This window comes from Stenella coeruleoalba, assembly GCF_951394435.1.
Source record: "Stenella coeruleoalba genome assembly, chromosome: 1".
Lineage (NCBI taxonomy): Eukaryota > Metazoa > Chordata > Mammalia > Artiodactyla > Delphinidae > Stenella > Stenella coeruleoalba.
The window spans coordinates 102,160,659-102,170,253 of NC_137169.1; the positions used below are offsets into that span (position 1 = coordinate 102,160,659).

The window sequence follows — 9,595 nt, forward strand, 5'->3', positions numbered from 1 at the left end:
ACATCTTCTTTATCCATTCATCTGTCGATGGACACTTAGGTTGCTTCCATGTCCCGGCTATTGTAAATAGAGCTGCAGTGAACACTGTGGTACATGACTCTTTTTGAATTATGGTTTTTTCAGGGTATATGCCCAGTAATGGGATTGCTGGGTTGTATGGTAGTTCTATTTGTAGTTTTTTAAGGAACCTCCACACTGTTCTCCATAGTGGCTGTATCAATTTACATTTCCACCAGCAGTGCAAGAGGGTTCCCTTTTCTCGATACCCTCTCCAGCATTTATTGTTTGTAGACTTTTTGATGATGGCCATTCTGACCGGTGTGAGGTGGTACCTCATTGTAGTTTTGATTTGCATGTCTCTAGTGATTAGTGATGTTGCTCATCCTTTTGTTGGCCATCTGTATGTCTTCTTTGGAGAAATGTCTATTTAGGTCTTCTGCCCATTTTTGGATCGGGTTGTTTGTTTTTTTGATATTGAGCTGCATGAGCTGCTTGTATATTTTGGAGATTAATCCTCTGTCAGTTGCTTCGTTTGCAAATACTTTCTCCCATTCTGAGAGTTGTCTTTTCGTCTTGTTTATGATTTCCTTTGCTGTGCAAAAGCTTTTTAAGTTTTATTAGGTCCCATTTGTTTATTTTTGTTTTTATTTCCATTTTTTTAAGAGGTGGGTCAAAAAGGATCTTGCTGTGATTTATGTCATAGAGTGTTATTTTGAAATATTTGCCTTGTTCTAAATTAATACACTTCATGCAGTGAATGGCATGTGTTGTGTGTTTTCAATTAACTGGTTTTAGAAGGAATGTTTGGTGTACTCTGTGTTGGTCTTAAGTTGCAGAGTATTGTTCAGGTGCGCTGATACAGCGTGGTTCAGTGTAGTTCGTGTGGTCTGTCTTGTTGCTGGCTGTTTGATTCTCCGCCTTCTCATTCTCATGAGTACTACTGCCCTGAAAAGCTTTGTAAAAATGATTCTCCTACCACCTCGACTGTATTCTAAATATAATCTGGGGTCAGAAAGAGCAGTGACTGATTTGAATTCTTGTTACTTACTGCTTTCCCTCCAAATTGGGCCAGTTTCAGAATGCTGACCCTTTACTCACCAGCATCAGATTTTTATCGTTTTTTTTGTTGTTGTTGGTTTCAGTAAATTTGAGTATTTTTCTGTGATGGTGTAAAAGGACAAAGATACTGTTTACTCTGTGTGATTGTGCGCCAAGATAAAAGCTGGGTATTGCTTTGTGTCTTCTGTGAACTCACGTCTATATTTTGGGCTAGTTTGTGTTTATCGGTTTTATATTTGCATTTCTTTCCCTTTGATATTACAAGCCGAATCATCCTTGACATTTATTCTTGCGTACTCGTAAGACTTCTCAAGGTCATTTGCTAGGCAGCTGCGTTCAATAAATCGTCCTCTTCCTTGTCACAGGTCATCATGGTCACCGGAGACCATCCAATCACAGCCAAAGCCATTGCCAAAGGTGTGGGCATAATCTCGGAAGGAAACGAGACTGTAGAAGACATCGCTGCCCGCCTCAACATTCCAGTGAGCCAGGTGAACCCCAGGTAAGGCAGGAAGGTCAGACCCCTGTTGCCTTGAATGTGCAGGTGCTGGAAGTTGGGCATCTTCAGCTTGGTTCTACACAGTTTGCTTCTAGGCTTGCTCTGGGTTAGGGATGCCCCTCCAGTGCCAGAAAACAGCCTTGTTCCTAGGGAGGGTTTTCAGTAAGAGCGGTCACCATAAGCAACGCTTAGATGGTGCCTGCCGTTCTAAGCACTTGCTACGGTACCCGCGAAGGTAGGTGATACTCCCACCTTGCGGAGCAGGGAGGCCGAGGCCGAGTCACGCAGTACACCCGGCAGTCTAGCTTCTGCGTTCACACTGTTAACCACTGCGCACACGGCCCTGCACCTAGCACCTTGTCATTTTCAGGGCCACACTAACAAAATAAAATGGGCAAGGCACAATTGTCCAGGTAGCTCAGGCCAGAAAGGGAGATTTTGGTAATAAAGTAGAATAGATAACTTGAGACAACTTTGTTTTTAATGTTTTGTTCAGGTTTAGGGCCGCCCCCACTCACCCCCAGCCAAACCCTACTTTGGGTTTGGTTTTCCGTCAGCTCTGTCACCGCCTAAAACTTAGTTATGTTATTTCAATGCGTCTTATAAAGATGGGGAAAGGAAGATGGGAGGCAGGCCTGCCCAGTGATTATTGTGAGTCTTGAATGAGATAATATGTATGAAAATGCTTTGTAACCTGTAAAACACTGCACAGATAATACACAATGGGGACAGTTCCCTCTGGCTTCGTGGTGTTTACAAAGTGTTCTGCGTAGTGTGGCAACGTTCTTTCTTGGGGATGAGCACCGTGCTGGTGAAGTGACAGGTGACTTGTCTCTCGGTCCTAATGGTAGGGATGCCAAGGCCTGCGTGGTACATGGGAGTGATCTGAAGGACATGACTTCCGAGCAGCTGGATGACATCCTGAAGTACCACACGGAGATCGTGTTTGCCAGGACCTCTCCGCAGCAGAAGCTCATCATTGTGGAAGGCTGCCAGAGACAGGTCAGCGCACAGCCGGGGCCGGGCTCTTTCAGGCGCCACTGACCTCGGTGAAGGCAGTTCCAGTAAAAACAAAAAACAAAGCAACAGTGGTGGAAACATGAGCCAGTTTCTCTCGGTCTCGGTATACACGTGCCAGTGAGACACTCCAGGCGTAGAGAGAAGGGTGGTGACTGGCTCACGGCTCAGCCGAGACACGGACTCCACTGTGCAGGTCTTCGCTGTGGCCCACGGCCGGAGCTTCGGCGCTCGCCTGGAGTAGCAGAGCAGGGTCCTAATGTGTACACTGGAGATGTGAACGTCCAGGAGACTCGCATCCCATACCTGGGAAAGACCTGGGGGTGGGGGTGGGGGGGCTTTCCAAAGCGCCACTCACCCAAGTCATGACTTGGAGTAGCCCTTGTGAACAAGGTGAGGGACACATCTGCTGTCACTCCTGGACTCTGGCTGTGTGCATTCCTGGCTGAGACGGTTCTGCGTCTCTGTAGAGCCTCAGTGGGAAAGGAGCAGTGTCTGTCTTGAGAGGCGACTGGAGGCTGCACCTCCCTTACACCCATCGCTAGACTACACGATTCCTAACCCGCATCCCTCCTTTTTCTGGCAGGGCGCCATTGTGGCTGTAACTGGCGACGGTGTCAATGACTCTCCGGCTTTGAAGAAGGCTGACATCGGGGTTGCCATGGGGATTGCTGGCTCAGATGTGTCCAAGCAAGCTGCCGACATGATTCTCCTGGATGACAACTTTGCCTCAATTGTGACTGGAGTAGAGGAAGGTGAGCGTGCTGCGTGTAAAGCGACCACCAAAACCTCACCCGGATGCTGCCGAGCCGTGTCCGTGTCTGTGCGCTTAAGGGGTGTGTGCAGGATCTGGTCCCTCCCGTTAAGCTCTACAGTAAAAACAATCTTTCTTTTGCTTTCGTAGGTCGTCTGATTTTTGATAACTTGAAGAAATCCATTGCCTACACCCTCACCAGTAACATTCCAGAGATCACCCCCTTCCTGATATTTATTATTGCCAACATTCCACTACCCCTGGGGACTGTCACCATCCTCTGCATCGACTTGGGAACAGACATGGTGAGTGACTGTCACGGCTTCCACACATCATAGTGTTAAGGTGTGGCATTAGCATGCACCGCTGTGCTCTCTGGGTCCCCGTGGCCACTGTAAGGAAAAGAAATTCTCGGTAGTGACATTTCCAACGTGTGGCAGCCTCAGCATCAAAGACTGAGTGTTATCATTCCTCAAGACGGCTGACGACATCTATTTATCAGATAGAAATCTTCCCTTTTGTATAATTTTGCCCCTTTTTTTGTTTTTGAAAGTGGGACTCGTAATATCTCATGTTATGAAAAAATTTTTTTTTTTTTTTTTTTTGCGGTACGCGGGCCTCTCCCTGTTGTGGTCTCTCCCGTTGCGGAGCACAGGCTCCGGACGCACAGGCTCAGCGGCCATGGCTCACGGGCCCAGCCGCTCCGCGGCATGTGGGATCCTCCCGGACCGGGGCACGAACCCGTGTCCCCCACATCGGCAGGCGGACTCTCAACCACTGCACCACCAGGGAAGCCCATGAAAAACATTTTTTAAAGGGAGGGCAAGAATTTTAAAACAGAAGGTTCACAACATCAGCTTGCTGGTTTCTGATCATTTTAAATCCCTTCTCGCCCCTCCTCCCCAGGTTCCTGCCATCTCCCTGGCTTACGAGCAGGCTGAGAGCGACATCATGAAGAGACAGCCCAGAAACCCCCAGACGGACAAACTCGTGAACGAGCGGTTGATCAGCATGGCCTACGGACAGATTGGTGAGCCGGCAGATTTAAAGTATCTGGAGGGGTGGTGTCTGCCTTCTGAGACTTCAAGTGTTGGGTGACTTTCAAATCTAGGATGAGCCATGACCTAGGGTGAGACTGGGGATTTTTTTTTAGATTCCTTTCCAAGTGAGAATAAATCTTTTGCCGTCTGCCAAGAACCCATAGTTCTCTAGACTGGGCACCTGCGACTGAGCTCATCTGCCCTGGGACTGAGGATGCCCCTGCTCACAGAGCCTTTCCAGTGCCAGGCACAGTTCCTGGGAGCTGCACCATTAACTCAAAGGCGGCTTTTCCTGGGGAAACCTAGTATCTGTCACTCATTTGACTCTGCAAACCCTAACTCACTGTCCAGAGTTTGCAGGTTTGGCTAATAGGTCCCTGCCAAGTGGCTACTCCGCACACCCACTCTCCCCACCCCCAGTGCTTGATTTCTGTTCCACCAGTGGCACATGACCAGCTCACAGGTGGTCTAGGCGGTGGGCAGTGAAAATACCCTTGGATCCTAAATCCTCTGCCTTTAGGAAAACTTGGTGAAGCCACCGTTAGCAACTTGTTCTTCTGGAGTCATGGGTTACATCACTGCGAACACTCGGGTAAAATGGGACAGATTAGTACATTATGGAAACGTGGAAAAGATTGATTTGACAGTTGCTGACAACAAAGTAATTGGCTGACGGCCAGAAAGACCTAATTTTGAGCAGAAGGAAGACTGTGTCCAGATCGTGGGATGAAATCCCACCCCAGGAAGTGGAGGGCATAGTGATTGGATTGGGTCCTGGGGAGAACGACCCTGAAAGTGGGGGAGGGGGAAGATTAGGTCAGAAAGTGCCGCTTTCATGATCTCCACAGCGGCTGGGAAAAAGGCGGTGTGCAAACGTGTTGAGACATGGGAGGGAAAGTCATAATGTTTCAGAAATTAAAATGTAGGGAAATGGATTTTTACCCCCAAGGGTCGTGCCCTTATAGAAGCAGATGCTCGAGTAATAGAGACGGGTGTTGAAGAGCAAGGCCCGGGTACCGTCTTCTAAGCTCTAAAAAGTGACTCATAGTGGAGCAGGTGTGAGCGAGGAGTGTGTCCCGGGTCGTCCGTCCCACCGGTCATAGCCTGTGAGTAACCAAGACCTTCCTCCAGGCCCTGGCATTCAAGTTGTCTTTCCAACCTCTCAGGTATGATCCAGGCCCTGGGGGGCTTCTTCACTTACTTTGTGATTATGGCTGAGAACGGCTTCCTCCCGACTCACCTGCTGGGCGTCCGAGTAGACTGGGATGACCGCTGGATCAACGACGTGGAAGATAGCTACGGGCAGCAGTGGGTGAGTGAGGGCTGCCCGCCTGACCAGTGCTGGTCAGAGCTCCTCCAGCCCCACGGGGTGGGGCCACATGGCCTCCGGACACGCATGCTCATCTGTCTGCCTTATGCATTTCAGACCTACGAACAGAGGAAGATCGTGGAGTTCACCTGCCACACCGCCTTCTTTGTCAGCATCGTGGTGGTGCAGTGGGCCGACTTGGTCATCTGCAAGACCAGGAGGAATTCTGTCTTCCAGCAGGGGATGAAGTGAGTAGGGCACAGTCAGGGGGTTCTGGCTCAAAGAAGGGGTCTGGTGACATCTAAACCCTTTGCCAAAAGCCCAGCACCTGACACCCAGGGCAGAGTTTCTGGAAACTTACTTGTGGAGCAAATTGAGGAAGCAAAATGTTTTCTAGGTTTTTTCATCTGACCTCAGTCAGGTTCCTAAGTACAACTAATAATACATAAAGACATCGACCTGCCATTTGACACGTAGCATTAGAAGATACACTTCTGTTCGTGTTTTTTAACTTTTCCCCACTCCTTGTTTTTTTAGGAACAAGATCTTAATATTTGGCCTCTTTGAAGAGACGGCCCTTGCTGCTTTCCTTTCCTACTGCCCTGGAATGGGTGTTGCCCTGAGGATGTATCCCCTCAAGTAAGTCCATCCTCTTCTAGCTCCAGAAAGTGGGAAATAGTAAGTGTGGCTTTTCCTCTCATGACACACGTTAGTAGCTGTTATTTTGGGAACTCTTGGGTGATGTGTACAAGAGTTCCTCTGGATTGGAGAATGAGGAAAGGCTGACTCAGTAATGCAGACCAGCAAATCCCCAGACTGTGCTTAGGATTTGCTGTCACTAGGGCCAGCCGGGCTCTGGCCCTTGGGCTTGCTCACCAGCCAACTGCACTGAGCGCTCAGGTCCCCCATGGCCACAGCCCCGTCGTCTTGAGGCCAGTGGGGGATATGCTGGAGTTTGGGGGCACAGGTTCCAGTCTTGATTGGCCCACCCAGTCACTGCGTCGCCTGGCAAGTCCCTCACCTCTGTGGGCCTCTGACTCTTCTGCTCTCGAAGGACAATGGTGGAGCAGGTCCGAGGTCCTTTTACTTCACAGTCGGGCACGGGTAGTGTTTGTTAGGAGATCATGGGTGGAGGATCGGAGGAGACTGACCACTAGTCTTTGGCCAGAACCAGACTGGCCTTAGACATGGTGAATGACTGCACTTTTGATACACCTGACTTTTCACATACAGGATTTGCCACAAACTCTAGTAGTGTTTTGAAGCATTGAGTGCGTTTGTGGTGTCTGCCAGCTGGTTAAGGTTAGGCAGCTGCAACCTATTAAAATATGCTAAACCACAGAAAATGGGACCCTACGAGTCAAGCTTTTGATCTAAACATCAGTCTTCCCATGCTCACTCAGACCCATATGGACTCCCGACTAGCCTGTTGCCCTTCACCTCCTCTCACTGATCTCATCCCAAAAGTAACCAAACCCTGTTGGCTTCCCTGACTGCCTATCTGGTGCAAGGGGAGCCTGGCATCCAGGGTCTTGTTACTGTGCCAGCCTGTCTTCCTAGCCTTATACCCATCCAGGCTTATGTTAGGTGAATTCAGTACTTCTCTTCTGCCTGCATGTTTGGGAAGGCTGTTCCCTTCTCACCCCACCAATCCCGATCGTTCTTCAAGGTTGGTTTTCTCAGGGCTTGTCCCCATGTGATCTCACCCTCCTGGGCATGTGCAGCAGCAGCCCTCCTTTGCCATTATTGTCACTTCTGCTCGCATAGATTGTTATTTTCAGAGCATGGACCACAACATTTGTTTTGACTTTGTGTCTCCAGCCCCCTGCACAGAGCTGGCACAAAACAGGGGCAAGTCTTATCCAAGGTGAATCCTGTCATCTTGGGCCATTGTTTGTTAAGAGGAGGCCAGGAGGATCAGAGCTCTCTAAAAGGCCCAAATGGAAAATCTCAGCCTACAACAGGCTGGTGGTGCCTCAGGGCATCTTTTGCTATGACTAGAGAACTTGTTCCCAATAGGTTCTGCCCAGTGTGGAAGGTGGCTTAGTTAATTACAAGGGTCCCCAAGTCAAACGAGGTCATCTTCTAGCATGTGGAGGACACACGAGACAGGAAGAGGAGGAGGAGATGCCAGAGCTCTGTCTTGGGACAGTCTTCCTCCAGTGGTTGCTGCGGGAAGCTGGTAGTCAAGAAAGCGTCAGCCTCCTTTGGAGGCCGCCTGGGGAGCCTGTTTCCAGGCTGGGGGCTGTGGCAGCAGCCCCTGGGCCCCCAAAGGCCTCGGATCTCTGCTAGGGTTCAGCTTCTCGTTCCCCAGGTTTGGGACTCAGCGCACTCCTGACTGCCCCACTGTCAGAGACCACATTCGGGGGATGATTCAACTGGTTGTGACCCACACCGGCAGTTCTTTATCTTTAGGTGCCAGGACATCAGACAGATAAACTTGAGCGAGCTTCTTAAATACTTTAGAAACGGAAGAAAGAAAATGTCCAGTTGCTCTGGAATCGTCAACAACAAAAAAATCTAAGCTGACCTACAAACCAATTCTCATGGAAAACCCAACTGAAGGTGGCAGTCCGCTTTCTCCTGCCGCTCCGGGCCCTGAGCACGCAGCAGCGGGCTGTTTTCATCACGTGTTCTGTGTCCGTGCTCGGCCGGCTACCCATGACTGTACTTGGCTTCTCCTTTCAGGCTGATTAGTTCATGATCACCATGCTGGCGTGCGGTTTCTTTTTCCTTTGAGTTGCGCGTACACGTATAAATTGTCACTTGCTTCTACTTCCAGACCTACCTGGTGGTTCTGTGCCTTCCCCTACTCTCTTCTCATCTTCGTGTATGACGAAGTCCGAAAGCTCATCATCAGGCGACGCCCTGGCGGTAAGAACAGGCATTTGTAGTTGGGGGTGCGGGCTGCGGAGGGGTGCCTGTGGGGCCGCTGGCTTTTGCTTTGTTTCCTTTGAAGTGTTTGGGCTCCTCCACCGTCAGTCTGCTTGGCTAAGTCCATTGGAAGCCAACTGTAAACTGACTTGAGTCACAGCCCATCTTCAGGATGGAGATCTCAGTTGAGGTTTCAGAACTGACCAAATACAAACCGAATAGGATGCAGTGGAAACGTGGTCAGAAATCAAAACCATCATCTTTCCAATTAACGCATTACTCTTAAAAGCATTTAAATAAATACAGTTGAGGGCCCAGATTGAATTTGGGTCAAACTCCCCACCCCGCCATTGGCTTTGTTCCCCTGAGGTCCATTCTGTCTGTCTTTCCCTCTGCCCCCTCCCGAGGAGGAAGACTCACTGTCGCTTCTCTCTCTCTCTTTCTGTGGCCCCCCCAGGCTGGGTAGAGAAGGAGACCTACTACTAGACCCCCTCCTGCACGCCGGGGAGCATCACGCCACACACTCTGCACCCACCACCCACCCCCTCTTTGTGTACTTCAGTCTCGGAATTCGGAATTCTACCCTGGTAGGAAAGCACCGAAGCATGTGGGGGAAGAAGCGAGATGTCCCGGAATGAAGCATGTAGCTATATGGGGGGGAGGGGGGAGGGCTGCCCGAGAAACATCCGTCTGTGGGAACAACATCGGGGAAGGTTTTTATGTGCCTTGTTGTTTTTGTAAAAAGGAAAACTCGGAAAGACTGAAAGAATACATTTTATATCTGGATTTTTACAAATAAAGATGGCTATTATAATGGAACTGGTCTCATGCCCTCATCACTTCCATGGTCCAGATTGTCTTATGTGATCGGTCTGGAGCCGTGGTTCCCAGCACCCGAGTCCCTGGCCAGGGGCTTCATCCGCATCATTGGAACTTGCTAGCACAGCAAAGCCGGGGCCACTGAACCGGAAGCTAACCCACAATCTGTTTAATAAGTCTCCAGGTGATTCTGATTGCACATTCAAGTTTAAGGACCACAGATT

At 49.7% G+C, this 9,595-nt stretch overlaps 1 protein-coding gene across 1 annotated transcript in view; it reads left to right on the forward strand.

Annotated features, from left to right (window-relative positions):
• Nucleotides 1-9,386, forward strand: part of ATP1A1 (ATPase Na+/K+ transporting subunit alpha 1) — a 33,286-nt gene extending 23,900 nt beyond the window's left edge. Inside the window, exons 14-23 of the mRNA XM_079917928.1 lie at nucleotides 1,425-1,561; nucleotides 2,410-2,560; nucleotides 3,162-3,330; nucleotides 3,480-3,634; nucleotides 4,236-4,359; nucleotides 5,536-5,681; nucleotides 5,796-5,926; nucleotides 6,216-6,317; nucleotides 8,461-8,552; nucleotides 9,010-9,386. Coding sequence (XP_079774054.1) covers nucleotides 1,425-1,561; nucleotides 2,410-2,560; nucleotides 3,162-3,330; nucleotides 3,480-3,634; nucleotides 4,236-4,359; nucleotides 5,536-5,681; nucleotides 5,796-5,926; nucleotides 6,216-6,317; nucleotides 8,461-8,552; nucleotides 9,010-9,038 — 1,236 coding nt within the window. The 3' untranslated portion in view covers nucleotides 9,039-9,386. The remainder of the gene's footprint in view (nucleotides 1-1,424; nucleotides 1,562-2,409; nucleotides 2,561-3,161; nucleotides 3,331-3,479; nucleotides 3,635-4,235; nucleotides 4,360-5,535; nucleotides 5,682-5,795; nucleotides 5,927-6,215; nucleotides 6,318-8,460; nucleotides 8,553-9,009) is intronic.
• Nucleotides 9,387-9,595: the final 209 nt, after the last annotated feature.